The sequence below is a fragment of the Ambystoma mexicanum genome, chromosome 6q (genome assembly GCF_040938575.1).
Source record: "Ambystoma mexicanum isolate Mex_15411 chromosome 6q, UKY_AmexF1_1, whole genome shotgun sequence".
In the NCBI taxonomy this organism is placed as follows: domain Eukaryota; kingdom Metazoa; phylum Chordata; class Amphibia; order Caudata; family Ambystomatidae; genus Ambystoma; species Ambystoma mexicanum.
Window position 1 is genome coordinate 1,549,291,950 of NC_090937.1, and position 23,380 is coordinate 1,549,315,329.

Consider the following 23,380-nt stretch of genomic DNA (forward strand, 5'->3'; position numbering starts at 1 on the left):
TGATGCAGGGAGGAAAACGCTGCCATTATCACGGATATTTAGCTCAGCAGAAGGTCCTTAAAAAAATACACAATAGCCAAAATCAGTTATTCTAATCAGAATAACAGTCTTGCTAGGTACATAAATGGCATTGGTAACAGTATGCCCATAGGGGATAATGCCAAGAAGAGGTAGTTTTCACATAGTGTACTATCAGTTAATACCTTCCCATCATAAAAACTGCCTTTTGGAATTTCATCGGAGAAATATTAATGCCTGTCAGAAGGCAGTGCTATAACACTTGCATACTGTGCTGGAAATGTTTAGCCCGCCTCACTATGCAAAACATAATAACGCCTTCAGCATACAATGTCAGGGAATGATGCATTGGGGTGCCAGAGAATAATCTTACTACTTGTGTAGGGCATTCTGTGTTAAATGTTCCGTGCCGCAGAGCTGCTGTCCCATCTCTATCTCTCAATATATAAAGCAGAACATCTGTCAGTTTGTTCTTTATACAATTCCACACTGTTCCACCAATCTGCACCAAATTCTGCATAGTTACATGTTGGGACGCTTTGCACATTACTGGCTACATGACATTTGGACTCCCCACCCCTTTCCCCAGATTTTAGCCCCTTCACACATGAGGCGGTTGCCTGAAATCGGCACAACATCAATGTGGTTGGAGAAGTATCAGACAAAGCTCATTTTAAGCATCTCGGTGCGAGGAACAAAACTTGATCGAAACCCACATTTCAAGGCTCTAGGATGCACTGTTTACAAGATATGTGCACTGCAGCACACTGCACCGTAATAGGGTGAGGTGATAGGTGGGGAGAGTGCACAGAAGGTCCGAGTATGGTGCAGCATGCCAACTCTCACCTCCCCCTCTGCTCCGTGGTATGTCCGCCAGCCATACGTGCCCATTCTCAGTATAGTTTATTCAGAGCGCAAAGCACATCAGGCGATAAGCGACTAGGGGCAGCGACCTACAGGATTATAGATATTTAACAATTGATGAGAGTGTCATCATGTCGATATACAGAACCGTGTGGAGTACGGGTACTTTATGTTAGTAGAATATAAGAATATTCAAAGTGTTAGTCCAAAGTGCAGGAGCAGCTTCATTTAACCAAGGCACTAGTTGGCACGCCCCCTTGGGCATCTATTCTTGATTAGGATACACTGAGGCATTGCTTCATCCTTCAATACCACCATGGCGGCAAGAGTCAGTATAGTCTAAACCGATCATTAGGTGAAGGCTTCCCACCGGAGCTCCTCTTGTGCCTGGGAACTGGCAAGTTGGGGAAGGAGAGGATGGGAGGGGTTTCAACCAAAATAACCCACCTTAAGAATAGGTATCATATTGTATTGAATACTGGGCTAATTATTCTGTTTCAAAAACTGTAGGTGGAGAACCATCTCCACCCTACAACACCGTCTCCTCTAGGATAGTGCATCGCAAGCTGGGTATTAGCAAGAGCAGGCATCTCAGGTACAATGTCATGGCCACAGACACAAACTGTGCTCAGAGTCACAAAGATTCATGAGCAGCTTATTAAACCTTTTCATTAATATTGCGTTATACAACAAACCTATTAAACAGTTCTTACTGGAATGACTGGGACAGTTGGAAAAGGCTCCATAAGCTTAAGACGTTTGTAGAGGTGGAGCCAAGTACCCCCACTCAAAGCTCCGTGCCATGATGTCTATAAGTTGGGAGCCAGAGTGTGAGATACGTGCAGTACCAGTGAGAGTACCTGTACCGAAAGGAATCCTGGAAGTAAGATACCCATTGAGAAAGCCATATATGCACTCCCGACAATATGATGGCCATGGTCTCTAGACACTTGGATGGATCAAAATAGATACTGAGTTGAGCTGTATCGAAACCAAGAGACAGAGAATGCCTCTACTCCCTTTTATTCTCAGGCACAGAGAACATTTCCAAGGCCAATGTCAAAGGGCTAATTGACTGGCAGACCGCAAGAGTGATGATAAATAGGCTAATGAGGTGGGAAGCTATGGTTATGACCAGTCCACCAGCACCTGGGTGCCAGCCTGTGTGCTGCTAGCGTATGTGGAATAGTACAGAGGGGTACAAGGGTGCCAACCAATAGTAGAGGGACACGTAATAGAGAGCCCCATAGTTTGTATAACCAATGGGACGTTGTCTATTTGATGACATTAGTAGTGACTTGCACTAGAGGAGGGCTTAGTTGCCCCACCTGATGTTAGAGACCCAATCACCTTCCCAAAAATTATGGAATGTATACCTAGATGTTCCCGTTAAGCCAATCACTTGGAAGTTCAAGCGGATGTTTGTTGATGTTCGTTGTAACTCCCTGTTTTAGATCATTGATATTAAAACAGACGCACTTTGCCAACTTCCTGAGTCAGTCTATTTATTGATGTTTGAGTATATCCTGCATCTCCATCCATCTCAACGTATTGCTACGCCGTCTTAAACGGCCTAGTGTTGGGGACAGAGGTTCATGTTCTCTGCAGGTTACTGCAAAAGGACATTCCTTCTGCCCTCTGTCAGTAGGCCCACGAAGAGAAGCACCATAGCAAAACACAAGAGGCGATGGCTGGAAGGTTTAGAATTAATCTTAACCTCAGGCATTGCTCATGGCAACTATCTAGACCATTGTTTTTCGTCTGCCAAGGTATTACAGATGGGGGATGACCATATGCAACTCAGGCTGTGTCCCACTCCAAAAGGGGCAGTTCAGCCCGACTGCTAGGTCATATCCCTTCTGCACAAGATCACAAGCAGCCCGAGACATGGAGGGAGGCAATGCATATAGAGGGAAGGGCATTCCTATGGAGCACAGCATCCCTGCTCTTCCCAAGAATCCCACCAAATGCCTTGACACAAAGATGGGGAGGTGGCAGGCAGAGAACATGGAGCCACATCCATCGTTTGACGTTCTCTGAGTACACCCCGATGGAAGCACAGTATCCCTGCACTTAGCCTGAAACAAAAGACTGAGGGACTCATCCCCAGTTCGGCGGTAATTCAGAAATAAATCTCTGAATTTCCATCTAATTCATTTACTGCTACCAACACTTGGTCCAGTGGGATTTTCACAGAATTATCAGCGGTGGTAGCCATGCCGCTAAAAGCGCCATGGCTACCTCCATACTCGTAATGAGGCCCCATCCATGGCCTTTTTCAGAAGAGGTTATTCGAGGCAATATTTTTCAGAAAAAGACCTGAACACTCATAAATTCAGTACCGACCGCAGACATAAAGACAAAGGGCCTCATTACGACCCTGGCGCTAAGTGTTTAACGGCGCCGTAAAAGGCTGCGGCGACGTTAAACACTTAGCTCCTTAATACGAGGTCCCTTTGCGGGACCCGACCTTAACGGCTGGTCTACACCAGCCGTTAAAGTAGGGACCCGCAAAGGGACCTTGGTGCTAAGTACGGTACCGCAATTTGCGGTACCTTACTTAGCGCCTTCCCCATTCCCATAGAGCCCAATGGGGTGAAAATGGGAATGGGGAAGGGCCATGGTTCAATGGGGAATTACCGCCCCGCCAACCTTGGAATGGGGTGGTAATTGCCCATTGAACCATGGCGGACCCGTTACAACACCGGCACCAACCATGCTGCTAATAGCGCCATGGTTTAGCGCCGGTGTTGTAATGAGGGCCAAAGCATTTTAGATAACAGATCTTTCACCCTAATCTTTTGACCTCCTCTTGTCCTGTTTCTTCTGTTGTCCTTTGTGTTCATGTGGCCGGCGCGTTATGAATGAATGAATGAATGAATGAATGAATGAATGAATGAATGAATGAATGAATAAATAAATAAATAGGACACGAGTCACAAGGCACTGACCTTCCATCAGGTTGTGGTGCACGCTCCAGTAGATGTTGAGGCAGTGCTTCTCCTTTTTCATGCCCCGCTTGCACTTGCAGCCATGCAGCTGGCTAGAGAGCAGCGCTGTCACTGTGCTCCTGCACTGGCTCTTTGCATCAGGCCCCAGCTTGTTGGCACCGTTGCCTGCAATGCACTGGCGCAGAGTTCGGAACTTGGAGCTGCAGCTGGGGTCATTGGTGCAGGCCTCCCCTGCCTGGAGACAGTCTCTGGCAGCAGCATCCACTAGACCATCTGGGTAGAGAAGCAGAAAGAAAATGGCGATCAGGACGTACAATTGTAATGTTAACCGAAGAGACTGCATCTATTAGACGGCATCACTGCTGAATAAAAGAAAATGGCCCTCATTACAAGTTGGGTGGTGTTCAGGCGGTAAATCCGGTGGAATACAGCCCAACTGAATTACTGTTACCACCACTTGGTCTGGTGGAATTACCGCTGGATTACAAGTGGCGGTGGCCGAGTTAATACCCATTTTCTGAGAATCCATTGGATTCTAAGGGGCCTTTTTGGCAAAATTACCGCTGGCAGAATTACCACTGCAGTAATTCCACCGATTTTTGCTAGCAAGCGGGAGGATTTACCTACAACATAACGCTTGAGGTATCCTCCAATCCAGAGCCATACTCGTAGTATTGGCAGTGCAGGAACAGTTGTAGTCATTCTGTTACCACCAATTAATTCCCGCATCAACATACTTGTAATGAACCTCATGTGTTAGGGATGCTTTTAAAAGCCTATGGTGACCTTCAGGTGACATAAATAGGGGGCATGGGACCCCACCTGTAAGGGCCCGTCTTCTTGTTTTGCCCATTATATGGTGGACCATGCCACAAGTAGCTGAAACTTCCTTTTCTCCAAGCTGGGATTCATTCGGGAAAGAACACTTTGGATTTGAGTGGGAGGACTGATTGTCCAGCTGGGCACTATTCATTGCTCAGGCATTTATGGAGCGAGTGGGGGACTGCGAGGTAAGTACCCAAAAAGAGGACTATAACACATGTCACTTTCCTGTTCTGCTCTCACCCTGCTTCATCGGGAATTAGCCTTGTATACAATTTCTTTTCATTATTATTATGACATTATGGCTACCATTGTCATTTTTTGGATTGTTATGGTTTTGTGTATGATCTAATATTTGAATCGCAGAATTACAGTATTTGGTTTTGAGTGAATGGAAATGGGTCTAGCCCTTCCGAAGATGGGTGCATGCAGGGGTAATGTGACTGGGGAGGAAATGCAGCCACCATTAGAAGAACAATATTGCTATAGGAAATATATGTGTCGCTGGCATTTTTTTCTTGCATATGTGGACGGACACACATAGACCAGTGGCATAACCAGTGGGGATTCCCTTGTGTTCTCTAAATCCTGTGCTTTAAAACAGCCATTTCCACCTACGAATATATCTGTCTGAAAGGTAACTGGTAATCTGCAGCTAAATAGAAGCATGGTTATAATACAAGCTTCTTAACCAAGTGTGCCTACACTCACTTTATTTCTCAGCAATCTAGCGTCCTAACACACAGCCTTGAATTAAAGGCCTAACACATCTCATTCTATAGAAAAAAGTCAATTGTACAATATTTGAATATTTAAAAGGTGTCATGTTAACATTATATGAATGGGGGACATATCATCCTATAGAAAAGCTACAACTTTTGGCTTTGCCGATTCTTACTACATTTTGTAATACACACTGATGTGCTGAAGCAAACTTTGCTCATTCTTTTTGTCTGCACAATTCCACAGCAGGCTAAGGTCGAGTGTCATGTTTTTTACTCTCTTTTCAAGGGCATGTGTTGCAGATTTTTCATAGTGAGTGTAAAAGTTCATACAACATACCCATACACACATGTTTAAGCCACAGAATAGAAAAAGAAGTAATTATGCAACATTGAACCGATCCCGTAGTTTGTTTCTGTGATTTGCTTATAGCATTTCCTAGAACAATGACAATAGAAGCACAATAAAAAAAGCCAAAATAAGCATCATCCTTTTTTTGGGGACATGCAGTCATCTTGTTCTTTGCCAATGAATAAACTGATTAGTTATAGGGCTACATATATATATAATTTTTTATCTTTTGCATTTATAAAGCGCACAAGCAGCCCGGGGGCATCGTGGCGCTGTTACATGGATAACGGCTTAGTTACAGGGATCATACATGAGACAATGGGGGTAGCCATGTGCATAGAAAGGAAGGCAAAGGCTGATAGTAGAAAAGAAAAAAACAGGTTGTCAAGTCCAATCATTGGTCTGGCACTAGGGGTAGAAAATGCCCTGGTTACTTACCGGTAATCTTCATTCTGCTGAGCTGCAATCCTAGTCGTCACAGTGCCTACACAGTGATGGGGTACTCCTTACTGTTCAAAGACTGCGACGAGGAAGAAAGAGAAAGTTTTAGTGGCGGCCCATCTGGCCCACTGTGTCCATCTATGAGCATACTCAATCATCTTGTGTCTTCATTTTTAGCCTCACAAAGAACCACCCATTACTGCATAATATTGATAATGCAGAATGAAATATGAGGACACAAGAGTGCCATGCGCCAGGATTAAAACATGCTCTATGTTTCTTAACAATAGGTTTGGGGCTAGAATGATGATCCCATCTAATTAAGATGGCAAGGATCCTTGTCCATACGCTGATATTTTGTGCTCAATTAAAAATAAACACTCTACAGATCACTCTACAAATTAAATTGACTCTAGATAAAAAGGTCTTATTATCTCTCAACTGAAATGTACTTGTTTACTGACCTTGGAAAGATTGAAAGGCGGCGTGGAAATAGAATGATTTCAACCTGCGATCTGAAGATTACCCAGAAGCTATGCGCACTCTGAGCTATTGTAAGCGTGAATCACTATCGCAAACATGCAGGAGAAAGACCAAAAGGTGAAAGACCTGGAGGATAGCTCAGAGGCCACGTGCTCGCCTTGGAAGCAAGACGATGCAGAGCAACACAGGTTCGATCCCCGGTCCCACTTAGAAACCTCTGGGTATTAAGCACGTTATAAATAACTAATTACAAAGACTACTCATGTACCACATGCTATGACCTACCCAACAACAACGAAGATTTGCAACATTCCTGAATTCCAAAGCCTAAAAACCAGTGCAAATGAGGTGGGAGTGAAGTGGACCTTCTTTCCGAAACCCATGTACAAATGCGATTGACAAAGATTTTCTCATGTGTAGCGATGCTCCAGCCATCTACAGATGTGCCTCTGTTAGGGGTGTTAGGGAGCAGGTGCCAACCTACGATTCTCACTGGCATTAGAAATCTTTGTGATCAGGCCGAGTGAGTTAAATGCTTCTCTATTCATAGATTGAACAATTTGGCATTCGGGAAATTATTTCTTGCAAACCTAATAGTAGTCCCCACAACACCCAATGTCTTCTGAACCACCTACCTCTATCTTACTCTGAGAGTCAAGGGATTCTCTTGGTGGTTAATATCATCCTATATAAGATCCCGCCCTAATGAAAATAACAATAGACCAATCTTTATATGGTAGTTAATAAAAGATGAGATATGCCATAATCCCTTCCCCAGTTATCAACCATATATGGACCAATCAGAATGCTCGGAATGTGGTCTATAATTCACAATATAACCCAGAATCTGAGCATTGAAAGTGGCCCAGATGTTAGTGCCTGCCTAAAACCTATCTTTGCTCCACTGCTCTAGTAAATTTGATTCAGTTGCCCGCACAGACATTGCCACTGACTCTGTGGTGCAGAGATGGGGGTCATTCCAAGTTTGGTGGTATCCCGTCGGTAATTCTGGTGGGATACCACCAAACGGTATTATCATTTCTGCTGCCTGATATCTCGGTATTTGGTTCTTCCTCTATGGCAGATTCCTACATCATTTACTGCATCCCTTCTTTATAAAACCTGACATGCTGTACTTGTGTATTTCAGTCACTGAGGGTCATGTTTTAGTAGCCATCTTGGAATGGGATTCCAACATTCACATGAATGGGACCCTATCACTCTTTTGGCCCTCTGTTTTCTCTTTCACTCACGTTGCATAAAGGGGAAAAAGGACTGTCAAACTACTGCTGCTAGTAGTATTACACACCTCAGTGAGGTCATTTATTCTCGTTATGATACTGGTGGTAGACATGCCGGTAAAACTGGCACGCCTGCCGCCAGTATCATTTTCTTTCCGGCACCCGCGAATGGGCAATTACCGGGTCATTACGGCCTTGCCGGACCCAGTAATTGGCCATTCGTGGGCGCCGGAAAATATTCTTCCCCATTCCCATTGAGCCCATGGGAATGGGGAAGTCGGATGCAACGGCACCATTCGTGAATCTGTTGGGTGTCCTGACCCACGTTTGAGCTATCACGCTGCAACATTTGGTGCTGTGGGCTTAGAAAATCCAAGATGGCCAAAAAGCCCACAAGTGCGCCAGAATCCAGGAGAACCACGCAGTTTGTGCGCACACCAAAATGGTTACCTAACTTGCCACCCACCAGTGTAAAGAAAGATCTTTGTTAACAAAATCCACTGTTACTGATGTCAAAAAGTTGCTGAAATCGTGGCTCATTGGACCACTTTAAAGATTCAACCCTTTTGTGGGGTTCCACATAACCATTTTACTGTAAGGAGCCCCATCAAAACAATGTTAAGCAAGGATTTACTACCATGTAAGAACCATTCCTGTTTAGAATGCATTAATCCAAGAAAGATCCCAAAATTGCATGCAGTACCAACAAAATCCTCAAGGCGGCGCTAGCGGTCTAAACTCTGACAGGAGAACTGAGTGCAGTTGCTGACAAAGGGATTTGGCTCAGCTGACTTCAAAGGCTGCATTTTAATTAAAAATTAGCCACCTGCTGTTCCCAGAGGCCTGAAGCCTGGGAAACCCTCTCACCTCGAGGAGTTAGAATCTCACATGACCTCTTGATTGATAGAAGGCAGACTGGCTGGGAGCCTCCTGGAGACCACACAATAGGCTCTTGCAATTGAATGGGATATGTTGATTTTGACTGTTTCCCGTCAACAAAGGCCTGCCTGCCAGAAGACACATGTGACTGACCCACCCAAGTCTTGGAGGCGGACTCCAACACTCTGAGAACTGAATTGAAAGCAAAATATATATTTTACAGAAACACTGATAACTCTTTGTAATCAAATGACAGAAATGTATAACTTTGAGAGCCTTAATTTAAAAAATGTACCTTCAATTCAAGCCCAAACTCCAATTTGTGTGATGTTCTGGGGGCAAACTAGCAGTTAAGAGGGTGTTACTTAAAATGTCTGCATGTGAAAAGTCTGATACTTCATCAAGCAATGCCTGCATGCCTTGCACACATTTGGGTAAATTTGAGTAAGAATCTGATATTGGTAACTTGACCAAAAAGTGAAATATGTTGCCATTTCTCAATGCAAGCTCTCAGGAAGAGCAGATTTGAACAGGGTATATCTCATGGGATATGCATGATGGGTGCATGTAATTTCAAACCACTGTGTAGCTATGAAATATGTCTTTTTGATCAAATATAGATTGTGTGTAAAGTTGACATGGGTGGGTTCTCTGTATCATAAACAGACCTCATCATGATGACACTTCATTTCATTCCCCCAATCAAGGGGAAGAGGATGAAGTGGCCAATGACAAGTGGAGAGGGGTAGGGCCTAGGAAGCTAGCCTTTCCACCCACTTTCAAAACACATAAAAGCAGACAGTCAGGACAGATAGGGACATTCTATTCCATCTGCTGCGGGACGCTCTGCTGGGAAAATCCATACTTTACCTCCATCAACCTCCAGAGAGCCAACATAGAGACTTCAATCTATCCACCTTCAGAGGCCAAGACTTTACTTCAGAATTTGTAGCAGAGAGGTCAACTACAAGCTAAATCCCTCCTTAGCAGGCCTCAAATCATTGCCATTATCACAGCCAGGCGAGCTGTCTGAATTCTTTGCAAGAACTCTTGCCATTTGCCAGAGAGCAGTGTTGTATCCAGAGAGAGACCAGCTGAACCGGAGACCGCTGTATCCGGACCCACAGACCTAATCAGAACCAGAGACCCAGACCAGACCAGCAGAGTAGAGCTGACCCCGACGCTGTGCGCAGAAACCGTCCGTGGCGAGGCCTATTTTAAAATATATTGTGAGTACCTAGCAGAACTGTGCAGAACCAATCTCTTAGTTAAAATAATATAATTCAATCTATTTTAATCTAACCAGAACTGTCTCCTAACTGTAACCTGTCATTTTGCAAAACTGTCACCTGTCATTTTCTAGCTGCTAGCTGTCACTTGTCACATTCAAACTGATAGACACATGGGAAATGGACCTGGAAGCACCCAATTCCAAACATCTCCTGCCAAGCAGGTGTATGCTCAAAATCTCCATTGGCAACAAGAGCATAGTCCACAATTGTTGGGTCGTGCGAGACGTCACTGCCGCTTTTTACTTAGGCAGTGACATTCTCAATCGCTTTGCCATTAGTTTGGACCTAATAAACTTCAAAGCTTGGTCCCGATTAGCGGATAATCCCATGGGCTTTGATGATCCAGAAAAAGCATTTAGGTCAGCTCAATTGCTACCTTATGCAGTTGAAATTCAGATCAAAGAGGAAGTCACCATCCCAGAAAGGACCCAACAATTCTCCCTGGAAGTGAAAGTTAAAAGAGGACAATATCTGCAAAACCCTGATGCTTACATACATCTAAACGCTTCTCTCCAACAGCAAGGGTTGGGGGTAAACCCAACTCCATTAGTCAACATAGAACATGACACCATTCCAATAGAGGTTGATAACAGCGACTTAAAGAGTATTACTCTAGCCGCAGGGACCATTATTGGAATGGCGGTTGATGACCGACATTTTTCCATAGATTTAGGTAATGAACTGTTAGGGCCAATCCCCAAGGACTGCTTTGACAGTGACAGTGATGACAATACAACACCAGACAGGATTTTTACCCGGCATGGGGGGAACTTCCTGGTGTACACTTCTTGCCCTTATGGTAAGGAAGATGTGACTTGTGACTTCAGGAGGGATGAGGTGATTTTCCAGGTCCATGAGGGCTGCCTTTCCCACCTGAAGCCTCCAGTACAAATCAGCACTCTGACCAGGGACTTCTCCACCCAGCTGGAGGGGGCCGCTGAAATAGCCAAACCAGAAGTCTTTCCAGGCTTCAGGCTGATGGTGGAAGAGAGAGTCAACCTAGCTGATGCCTGTGTGACTCTGGAACAAAAGCAAAAGTTGAAACAAGTTTTCTTGGATTTCCAAGATCTCTTTGCGGTAGACTCATATGACTGTGGTCGCACTGACATCCACACAACAACAATCCCCACGGACCCTGGCATGACTCCTGTGTTTGTGAAGCAATATTGCTTGCCTCTCGCATCAATGGAGTCCCTTACTGAAATAATTAAGAACCTTGAGTCCCGGGGAATAATCCGTCCAGTCCACAGCACCTTCAATAATCCGGTGCTGGGAATATTAAAGCCAAACGGCCAGTGGAGACTCTGCGCTGACCTCAGGGAGCTCAACAAACGGGTCCATACTTCCCGATGGCCTCTTCCCTACATTGACCAAGGGCTGGCCCAGATTCAGGGGTCACAGGTATTCACTGAAATAGACCTGACCAATGGATACTGGACCGTGCCTGTCAGCAGGGAGGACCAATACAAACTGGCTTTTACCTTTGGGGGCCAGCAGTACACATGGACCCGGACTCCCTTCGGATACCTTAACTCTGGTAATGAGTTCAATATTTTCCTACACAAGGCCATACCCGACCTGGGTGCAAGGGGTAACCTGGATTATGTAGATGATGTCCTCATCAAAAGTTCATCTGTGGAGGAACACATAGCGGAGATCCGTTATGTTCTCACACAGTTGAGGGCCGCCGGAGCAAAACTTCCCTTTCAGAAAGCACAGTGGTGTAGAACCCGTGTTAATTTCTTGGGGCATGAGATTACTGCTCAGGGCCTCTGTCCCCAGGAAAAGAAAGTGGAAGCACTTCAGAAACTGAAAGACCCCACAACTCTGCGGGAACTAAGGAGCCTCCTTGGACTGACTAATTACAGCAGAAAGTTCATTGAGCGCTACGCAGAAATCACCAGACCCCTGATTCATCTCCTGAAGGGGGGGCTCAAGTGGGAATGGGGTCCAGAACAAGCCGAGGCGGTAAAACAACTCAAAAGAAGCCTCTCACAAGCGCCTTGCCTAGCTTACCCTGTCAGAAACAAGGAGTTCTTCCTGGAGACGGGGTTCTCTAATACGTGCTTGACGGCGGTATTATACCAAAAGCATGACAAGGTCAATAAAGTAATCTCCTATGCGAGCAAAACTTTATCCTCTGTGGAGGAAAAATTCAACGATTGTGAGAAGGCACTCCTGGCAACGGTGTGGGCATTGAAGAATTACCGCCCGTTTATCCAGGGGGAACACATCATAGTGGAGACTCCACACCAGCCTCTGCAATATCTCCAAAGTGACAGAATCCGGGCGGAAATGTGAGTAATTCCTGAATTACTTCCTGGATTCTATCAATGCAAGGCTTTCCTGTGGAGGTCAGATATGGCCAAAACAAGAAGAGTCTCCTCGCGCAAGGTCTGGCTGACTTGCATGATTGTGCCAGAGAAAACTGTCTCGAGGACGAAAGTCTAAAAATCAAGGACAACACGGAGGCATACCTTAATTCCCCACACAAAGTCTTTGAAGAGGACAAGTGTGAGGGAATGCCCACTGTATATGTGGATGGATGCTCTTACCATGTTGACAACGACGGGGAGAAAGAACTGGTGGCCGGCGTAGGGAATGCATGGGTGAATGAGTCCCCAGAACCCTCCGCTGGATACAAAATTGGTCCCCGAAGTAGTCAGGTGGCAGAATTGATGGCTGTGCATCAGGCCATCCTCACTGCTGTCCAGCATCAACTCCACGAACTGGTCATAATCACAGATTCGGATTATGTACGGAACGGGTTCGTGGAGCACCTGGTTAATTGGAAAACCAGAGGCATGTTATGTGCTAACAACAAACCCTTGAAACATGGGAAGTTGATCCAAAACATTGATGATCTGGTCACCTCGAAAGGAATGACCATCTATTGGAAGAAGATCAAGGGTCATTCCAAAGTAGAGGGACCAGACAAAACTGGAAATGACTTAGCTGATCAGCTGGCCAAAACCGGGGCCATCCAAGGGGATCTAATTGAGATTGAGTCCCTGTTGGGGGAAATCCAGGTCACTGCTATCACTAGGTCCCAGACAAATGCTCACAATGATCTTTCAACTGCCCAATGGAGCAAGGAGACCCCTGATGCTGATTTGATTACAGCTCAGAAGGGGGATCCAATTATTGGTAAGTTTTACCAACACCTTGAGGACCCTGAGATCTTTTCCCCTGACGGATACCGATTACATTGGGAAGGAGGACCTAAGAGTGTTGATGAAATGTCCAAAAATGTTCCGAATCCAAGACGGTTTGCTGGTAAGGAAATCCAAAGCTGGCCACGATCAGTGGGTGGTTCCTACGCTAAGAACGCATCACCTTCAAGGTACTGACTACTACCCACAAATGTATCCACCACACTGCACCATCATATCTCTCAGACACCATTCTCAGACAGACCTCATCCAGACCTACCAGACTCTGCTACACTAACCAACTCACTGTACCACGCATCCACAAGATTACAGCCGGGGGGCTGGGTTTCCCCTACATAGCACCAAAACTTTGGAATAATCTCCCCCACGCTCTAAGAGCAGAAGGCTCCCTCACAGCGTTTAGAAAAAAACTCAAAACCTCTCTCTTTAACTAAAATTCCTCTACCTACTGCCATTCAGGCACACACTGCTAACTATTGCTACTGCCCAAACTGTATGCATGTATGCCTCTGTATGCTGTAACTAAGACGCGCTTTCCCTGTAACCAGCGCTATTCTGTAACCAGCGCCACGATGCCTCAGGGCTGATTCTGTGCGCTTAACAAATGCGAATAAATAAATAAATAAATAAATAAATACCTCATTCCGAAGCCTGATGTTAAGTCACGCCCATGATGCGGCCACCGCCGGTCATAGGGGGTTTCACACAACACTGGAAATCTTAAGAGAGGTTGCATACTGGCCACACATGGGGTAGGACCTTGACCAATACTTGAAGGGGTGTCTTGTGTGTGCACAATTTCAGCCATCATCCCTCACACACTGTGCGCCTCTCCAAAAGAGGGGGATGACACTGCCATGGTCAGATTTACAAATCGACTTAGTAGGCCCAGTGATTCGCTCTGCTAGGGGGAATAAGTACATGTTGACTGTGACATGCTTGTTTACCAAGTGGGTGGAATGTCTCCCAGCCCCAAACTGCAAGGCAGAAACGGCAGCTGCCTTGATGATTAACCACATCTTTTCCCGTTTCGGCCTACCTCAAAGGATTGAGTCAGACAGGGGTAGCCACTTCACCAGTGAAGTAATGACAAAGATGTGGGAGATACTGGGGGTCAAAAGGAAGTTGCATATTGCTTACCGGCCAGCTTCTTCTGGGGAAGTAGAGAGATATAACCGAACCATTGTGAGCATATTAAAGAAGTTTGTGGCAGATTCTGGGCCAAGTTGGGATATCCGATTACCTCTGGTCCTAATGGCCATCAGATCTACCCCTTCATCTGCAACCAAAATGTCACCATTTGAGTTGATGACTGGGCGCAAGATGGTGCTTCCTCAGCATTTGCTCTACAGGACCCAAGAGCAGACACTGATAAATGCCTCCACAACTCATGAGTATGTGGAGAATTTAAGGAAACACCTTCAACATGCTTTTGCTTATTCTCAGCGGAATCTAGAAAGATCAGCTGATAGCATGAAGACCCACTATGACCTGAAGACTTCCAGGAAGGAATATCAGGTGGGGGACCGGGTCTATCTATACAATTTCCAAAGGGACCAGACCAAACAGCGAAAATGTTTGCCTACATGGAAGGGACCCTTTGAGATTATAGACAAGATCTCCTCTGTGGCCTACAAGATCCGCATCCCCAAAGGCGGTTTGGCAGAGGGGGAAGACAAGTGGGTCCACATTAACCAGTTGAAGTGTTGCCATCCCAGGCACACTCTGCAACAACTGGAGGAATCCTCTGGAATCCTAGAGGGTACTGTATCAGAGTAATTCAATTCCAACCCTAAAAGATCCTACCTATAGCCTATCAAATTCTGTGTTTCTCAAGTTTATGTGTTCCTGTCTCTTAATTTAAAAAAAATGTGCATGTTCATATCTGCTGAGTTCTAAAATATATATGCCACCCCACCATATCAATGGTGGGGGAGAAATGTCCATGAATAGGTATTGCCGCTCTTCCTTTGTCGTCCTAGGAGAAAGAAAACCTCGAGACTGGCCAAGGAGGACGATCCGGAGACCGGGAGCAGAGACGCAAGGGGCCCAGTGTACCGCCCAATACTCCCATCAGGACCGGCGAGGAGAACCGATCGATCCGACCGGATGGAGGAAAAGATGCTGAACTGTGCCATTTGCAGAATTGGAAGAAGATTATGTGGACAGACCAGTGCGTGGGTCAAAACCCTTGTGCAACCGACTCCCCATCGACTCAAATTCAAAGGGCAGTCACGTGGGGGGATCTGTTGGGTGTCCTGACCCACGTTTGAGCTATCACGCTGCAACAAGTGCGCCAGAATCCAGGAGAACCACGCAGTTTGTGCGCACACCAAAATGGTTACCTAACTTGCCACCCACCAGTGTAGAGAAAGATCTTTGTTAACAAAATCCACTGTTACTGATGTCAAAAAGTTGCTAAAATCGTGGCTCATTGGACCACTTTAAAGATTCAACCCTTTTGTGGGGTTCCACATAACCATTTTACTGTAAGGAGCCCCATCAAAACAATGTTAAGCAAGGATTTACTACCATGTAAGAACCATTCCTGTTTAGAATGCATTAATCCAAGAAAGATCCCAAAATTGCATGCAGTACCAACAAAATCCTCAAGGCGGCGCTAGCGGTCTAAACTCTGACAGGAGAACTGAGTGCAGTTGCTGACAAAGGGATTTGACTCAGCTGACTTCAAAGGCTGCATTTTAATTAAAAATTAGCCACCTGCTTTTCCCAGCGGCCTGAAGCCTGGGAAACCCTCTCACCTCCAGAGATTCACACCAGGAGTTAGAATCTCACATGACCTCTTGATTGATAGAAGGCAGACTGGCTAGGAGCCTCCTGGAGACCACACAATAGGCTCTTGCAATTGAATAGGATATGTTGATTTTGACTGTTTCCTGTCAACAAAGGCCTGCCTGCCAGAAGACACATGTGACTGACCCACCCAAGTCTTGGAGGCGGACTCCAACACTCTGAGAACTGAATTGAAAGCAAAATATATATTTTACAGAAACACTGATAACTCTTTGTAATCAAATGACAGAAATGTATAACTTTGAGAACCTTAATTTAAAAAATGTACCTTCAATTCAAGCCCAAACTCCAATTTGTGTGATGTTCTGGGGGCAAACTAGCAGTTAAGAGGGTATTACTTAAAATGTCTGCATGTGAAAAGTCTGATACTTCATCAATCAATGCCTGCATGCCTTGCACACATTTGGGTAAATTTGAGTAAGAATCTGATATTGGTAACTTGACCAAAAAGTGAAATATGTTGCCATTTCTCAATGCAAGCTCTCAGGAAGAGCAGATTTGAACAGGGTATATCTCATGGGATATGCATGATGGGTGCATGTAATTTCAAACCACTGTGTAGCTATGAAATATGTCTTTTTGATCAAATATAGATTTTGTGTAAAGTTGACAGGGGTGGGTTCTCTGTATCATAAACAGACCTCATCATGATGACACTTCATTTCATTCCCCCAATCAAGGGGAAGAGGATGAAGTGGCCAATGACAAGTGGAGAGGGGTAGGGCCTAGGAAGCTAGCCTTTCCACCCACTTTCAAAACACATAAAAGCAGACAGTCAGGACGGATAGGGACATTCTATTCCATCTGCTGCGGGACGCTCTGCCGGGAAAATCCATACTTTACCTCCATCAACCTTCAGAGAGCCAACATAGAGACTTCAATCTATCCACCTTCAGAGACCAAGACTTTACTTCAGAATTTGTAGCAGAGAGGTCAACTACAAGCTAAATCCCTCCTTAGCAGGCCTCAAATCATTGCCATTATCACAGCCAGGCGAGCTGTCTGAATTCTTTGCAAGAACTCTTGCCATTTGCCAGAGAGCAGTGTTGTATCCAGAGAGAGACCAGCTGAACCGGAGACCGCTGTATCCGAACCCACAGACCTAATCAGAACCAGAGACCCAGACCAGACCGGCAGAGTAGAGCTGACCCCGACGCTGTGCGCAGAAACCGTCCGTGGCGAGGCCTATTTTAAAATATATTGTGAGTATCTAGCAGAACTGTGCAGAACCAATCTCTTAGTTAAAATAATATAATTCAATCTATTTTAATCTAACCAGAACTGTCTCCTAACTGTCACCTGTCATTTTGCAAAACTGTCACCTGTCATTTTCTAGCTGCTAGCTGTCACTTGTCACTTTGAACTTTAAAATTTCAAATCTGAAAAACGACCTTTACCATATCGCTCATATCTCCGTGACCGTTTTTCTTAGAGACTTGCAGTAACTTTCCTCTGAAAGCTGGGAATCTTGGCTTTTCAACGAACCTAGAACCGCATTCCTATTCTCTACACTTTCGCCGCAATCGTGAAAAACGCACTCGCGAATTTTACCGCGATTTGCAAATTTCTCCACGTGTGAAAACAGCAGCTTCCTTGCTTTCCTTGCTAAAAATTTGTTTGCCTCTTAAGAACCATCCCTGAATCATTGCTCGAGTGAGCCTGGACTAATATTAACTTGATATCACTCACCCTGAACCTCTAGAGGGAATTAAAAGCATTTTAGCATATTTTTCACTTCATTGCCAGCACATATAAAAGCATTTTGGGCCTGTGTTTCAAACTTCTGTAGTCTAAGCTTGCTGGGGTGAACTGAATTACATTTGATTGCATTTCTGAGAACTGTGTGCTTTCCTTCCATTTCCTTGCATTGCATAAAGGGGGGAGGGGATTGCCAGAGAAAAGTGATTACATTGTTTTGTTGAAATCATATTGAGTATTTTCTGTATTGCATTTTCATTCAACATTACATCCATCTGAACTTATATAAAGCATTCTCTACCACCTTATTCTTCTGTTCCTATTCACAAGTGTGCTAGTGCCAGACTATCCATTATTGATTACTGCTCAGATTCAGTGTGATATTCAATTATTAATTTATTATAAAGTGTGATATGTATATATGTTGTTTAAATTATCAAATAAACCTTTAAACTTGCAAAACAGAACTACTTCTTGGCTCAGTGGGGTCAGGGGGATTCCAAGAGAGGGGTGTTATATAGGGGTAGTCATCCAGAACGCATGAACTGGACATAAAGATATATCAATAAGGGTTTCCATTCAGTATCCCAGACTAGGCATTGACTTAGCTGTAGTGTTGAATTGAATCCTCTTACAAATGGTACCGGTGCATCTGACATGCTCTGCTTGCGGGTGCCGGTACGCCCGCCAGGTCAGACCTGGTGGGACGAAAAGGCACTCGCAAGCAGAACTTGTAGTTTGCCAGTCCAGTAGTAACGGCGCCAGTAACTTATATTTTCTGAACCAGGTCACAGCTGTCCTTGAGCGCAGGGGTCCCAATGAGAAGGATCTCAGTGTTACTGGCATTAAGGCAGAGATAGTTAGCAGCGCACCATGCCTGAATAGCAGACAGGCAGTCAGGAATGAGAGAGGAAGAGGAGGATGCAGAGGAGGGAAGCTTGAAGGAGAGCTGCGTGTCATCCGCATAACGCTGTAAGTTAGGAGAGAAGGTAGAGATCAAATGAGCTTGGAAGTCAGGTAGATGTTGAACAGCCAAGACGAGAGGATATAGCCGTAAGGACTCTGCAGGTGGAGAGTGAGATGGTGGAGTGAAAAGGGTCCATTTGAACCTGGGATGGCCAATCCAAGAGGAAGGAGGACAACCAGTCCAGACCCAGGTCCGTTATGCCAAGGGTATTACAGAGCCGATGTATCGGGGTGGCATGATTGACTGTATCAAAGGTAGAGGAAAGGTCAAGAAGGATGAGAACGGAAGGAGAGCTGAAGTCGAAATTAGAGAGCAGGTCTTCACGGGTGTTCAGGAGAGCAGTTTCTTTGCCTCTGACAGCTCTGAAGCCAGGCTGGTGGTCGTGGATACAACCAACAGATTCAGTGTGATGGATACGTTGGGAGATGGCCAGTGTCTCCAAGAGTTTGCCCAGGTAGGGGGTTAAGGGAGATAGGGCGGTAGTTTGCCAGACAGAAAGGGCCATCAGAAGGCTTTTTGAGAAGAGGTTGCACAAGGAAGTGCTTGAGGAGTGCGGGGAAGGATCCAGTGCCTAGAGAGTGATTGCAGAAATCGCCAAGGATGGAGCAACAGAGAGAATGTTGTACTTGATAGTTCTGGAGGAGGAGGGGAGCACCTGCTTGGATGAGACCTTCATAGAGCTGACTTGTCTAGAAACCTCATCAGTTGTTATGGGAGAAAAAGAGGAGACTATGAGGGCAGGTGAGAGGGTGGGCCAAGGGAGGCCTGAGAGCAGGTGAAGGAGAAGGGTGAGGACTAGAGGAGAGTGAGGACAAGATGTCCTGAGTTTTGGAAATGAAGTGAGAGGCCAGTTAAGTGCAGAGAGCCAGGGAAGGTAGAGGAGAAGTGGAGACTGCAGTAGGGTTGGCGAGTTCTTTGCAGATTTTGAAAAGTTCAGCCGTGTTGTTAGCCACAGAGAAATGTAGGCTTGGATATAGGCCCCCTTATTTCAGCAGATGGAGAGTATTTATTGCCTTTGGAGCAGGCAGCAGGAAAGTTTGTGAGGGGATGTGCTTGAGGCCTGCCACTTCTGCGCAGCCACTCTGCAGTTGCGTTTCAGACCGGCCAGGTCAGAGTCATACCAGGACTTGTACTTGAAGGCAGGTTTCATGCAGATCCTCATGACAGGGGCACGGATGTCCAGAGTGTCAGAGACGGAGAGTTGAATGTTAGTAAGGGCTGAGTCAGAGTGAGAGTTAGTGGTAGGAGTAGGAGGGGGAATGAAGGTTGTGGCAAAAGCAGCAACTGACACTTGCTTCATAGGTCGAATGATGGAGAAGGAGGCTGGTGTGAGGGCGGGGCCTTAGCCAGGGGACCCAGGAGGTCCAGGTGAGAGAAAAGGAGAGCATGATCAGACCAGGAGAGAGGAGTAATGAGAGGGTTTGAGATGGGGATGTCTGAAGAGATGAGTGCATCCAAGATGTGTCTGGCTGAGTGCGTTGGATCGGAGGGATGAATGGAGAGGGAAAGAGAGTCATAGAGGTTGCGTAAGAGTCCAGAGGCTGCATCAGGGGAGTCGAGGTGAATATTGAAGGCTCTGAGGAGGAGAAGCCTGGAGGAGGAGGCAAGGAGAGAAGTGGTGAGATCAGCCCATTCAGAGAGGAAGTGGGGACCTGGCCAGGGGTCCTGTGGTGGTGGCCAGAGTCAGAGAAAGGCCAGGAGAGACACCAAGCCTGTAGACAAGGCATTCGAAGAGGAGTAGGACTGAGTGGGTATGATAGAAGCAGGGACCCACACAGGGAAGATCAGAGCAACTCTGCCCCTGGGCCGGTTAGGCCTGGGCATAGGAGTATCTTGTAGCCCTCAGGGAGGAGAGTGACAAAGCTGGCAGTGAACCACGTCTCAGTGAAGGCGAGCGTGTCTAGGTTGAGGTCTTCAGGGAGGTGGCAGATGTCATAGGAGTGTTTGAGGGCAGAGCGAGGGTTGAGGGTAGCTAAGTGGAGCAAGTTGCCACTTTTGAAGGTTTTCCAAGGAGGGGTACAGGAGTGTGGTACACACGTCAGAAGTGGAAGAGGGGCCAGAGTGGTGGCAGAAGGAGGAGAGGCAGGAGAGGGGAGGAAGTTGATGAGAGACGAAAGACACCTATCAAGAAGGAGGACATTGGGTTGAGGGCACATGCTGGACCATGACAGTGCCATTTCGGTAGACATTACGGATGACCCTAGAGGACAGGAAGGATGCCAAGAGTATCTCCCAATGGGTGCCACCATCTAGATCACAATCACCAAACTAGTTAAAGTTGGTACCTCTTAATGTCCAGTGCCCAGTGCAGAGTCAGCCACAGGAGTGCACAGGAGTGCAATGTCCTTGGTCATTTGCAGTGCCATGCATTTCCTGACTTTTAGCGAAGCAGTGCAGAGCAGGAGGAAAGCAGGGATGAATGCTCTTCTGTACTGACAGGGAGATGCAGGACATACATGCAGCATCTCTGCTTTCCCCCAGGCCAGTACTTGGTATGGTTTTGCATGCTATAGCATGGTATGGTATGCTATGGTATGCTATCATGATTTGTAAAGGCTATACCCTTAAAAGGCATCAAAGTGCAGAATTGGATCAAGGTAACTACTAGGCTTCCGGACTTAGAGATATAAACCATGAAAGATATCAAGACATAGGTTTACATTAAATACTACAGTGGACAGTAGCTAATGAGAAAACAAATAAAAGCATGCCAAGGACACAGGTCTGATCACTAGGCTTCTAATGATAGGTCAAGCCAAACTCCTGAGTTCCCGGCCTTCCCTGATAGACCAGGAAAACACCCCAATGAAAGAGTGCAATGTTCCTGAAACCCGCCCTGTGTTAAGCACCAACGTTCTCTCTGGGGAAGAAGGTCCATCTGTACTTAGAGAGAGAGGTTGCTGCAGAATAGGATTTGAGTCTTCGGTCGATTGACATTAAGCAGATTAGCTTTAATCCAACAGGTGACCTATTACACATCTTAAAATAGTCTACCACATCTGTAGAGGAAAAACTCTAATGGAGAATCACCTGGTCTGCATACCTATAGAACATTAGCACCCTGGACTGGGGAGTCAGCCAATCAGGTGGCTAGGAGCGCAAGCTTGAACCGCCGGTACAAGCCTGCGTTCCAAGCCGCCTGATGGCCAGCTCTCCCCGCCGCCATCTCTCCCCTCCCGCACCCTATGTCACTTTTTCCCCCAAACCGCTTACTTACCTTATTTAAGCGACACTGAATGCTCCAACTCTTCACCTCCAGCGGGGCACCATGGAAAGGGAAGAAGGGCTCCCTATGGAGCCCTTCTTCCCTTTCCATGGTGGCCATCTTGGAAACAGATTTTCCTTCCTACAGCAGGACACCGCACACGTCCTGCTGTAGGAAGGAAAACACTTTTTTTTACCACCCTAGGGGTGCTAATGGCCTTCATCCCCCTATAACGTCTTGGAGCACTGGTTATCTGCCCTCATTTTGCTTGAGCTGATAACTTGGGCTGTCGGGCCATTATCCCCCATTCCAGCTCCTGGACCGGGGATGAACGGCACATTAAACCAAATGAACGTACCAAATCTGCAAGGTGCATCCTATAGGTAATAAGGAACAAAGGGCTTAGTGAGGAACCCTGTGGAACACCACATTTAAAAGATTCAAATGAAGGTATGCAATCGATTGGTCTCTATGGGTAATAAAAGACCTAGTCCAAGTTAAGGCTTTGTGTTGCATGCCAAGCATTTACAACTGCCCAAGCAGAGAGCACCTGAACATTTCATGGCAATACCTAGCAAAGTCCTGCAGTACTTAGGTAAATGATAGCAATATCTGACTACTGTAGTAAATAGACATCAGGTAATGCGAGTATCTGGCAAATGCTAGATGTACTGGAAAAATGAATACAGTACTGAGGCAAATTATGGCAATATCTTGCAAAGGGTCTGAATACATGCAAGAATTGTTATATGATGGGAGTGCCTAGGCAAACGACAGACATACCTGGCAAATAGCGTAACTGTACATATAAAGACTACATATCACTAATAATGGCAATCGTGGCATATGATTTGAGTACCTGGCTACAATTAAATAAGATAATAATGACCAATATTATTATAGTATTTGAAAGCAGGAGGAATGGGGCAGGAATCCCTATGTGAATTCCTACGATCATTATCATTATTATCATTATTCATATTCTTAATATTTCTCTTATCATTATTATAAATACAATATCAGTCTCGATAACTAAGCATCTGATGACAAAGTAGGTAAGTGGCACAAGGCATAGGAGCAGATATTGCATGTGGTCGGCTTGCAAAACCCATACATTTCCTAGTCACTAATTGCCTGGCTAGGCTACACAACACTCCAAAGAGGCCATGTAAGAAGACAATAAAATCCCATTGTGATTGGAATGGACCATTTGAAATATGGGTGAACATCTCAGAAGAATATTCCTATATTCCAAATGTAGGTTTTGTCACCTAATACATTTCCTTTCCAACACTATCACCATGACAAATCATGGCAATAGGAAATCCCATTTGCCATTAACACTCCATAACCTTTTCCATCCAAGTATTGAGAACTGGTGTTTCTCCAGTGCTAGCATGTTGGTGGGTTAGGAAGGACAAATGAGGGTTTAGGTCAGTGGAGGTGAAGATGTGTGAG

The 23,380-nt window shown here is 45.6% G+C and overlaps 1 protein-coding gene across 1 annotated transcript in view; it reads right to left on the bottom strand.

The window, feature by feature from the left end:
- The window catches only part of GFRA4 (GDNF family receptor alpha 4), a 929,345-nt gene that overhangs the window by 282,462 nt on the left and 623,503 nt on the right, over positions 1-23,380 (bottom strand). Inside the window, exon 2 of the mRNA XM_069632254.1 lies at positions 3,834-4,106. Coding sequence (XP_069488355.1) covers positions 3,834-4,106 — 273 coding nt within the window. The remainder of the gene's footprint in view (positions 1-3,833; positions 4,107-23,380) is intronic.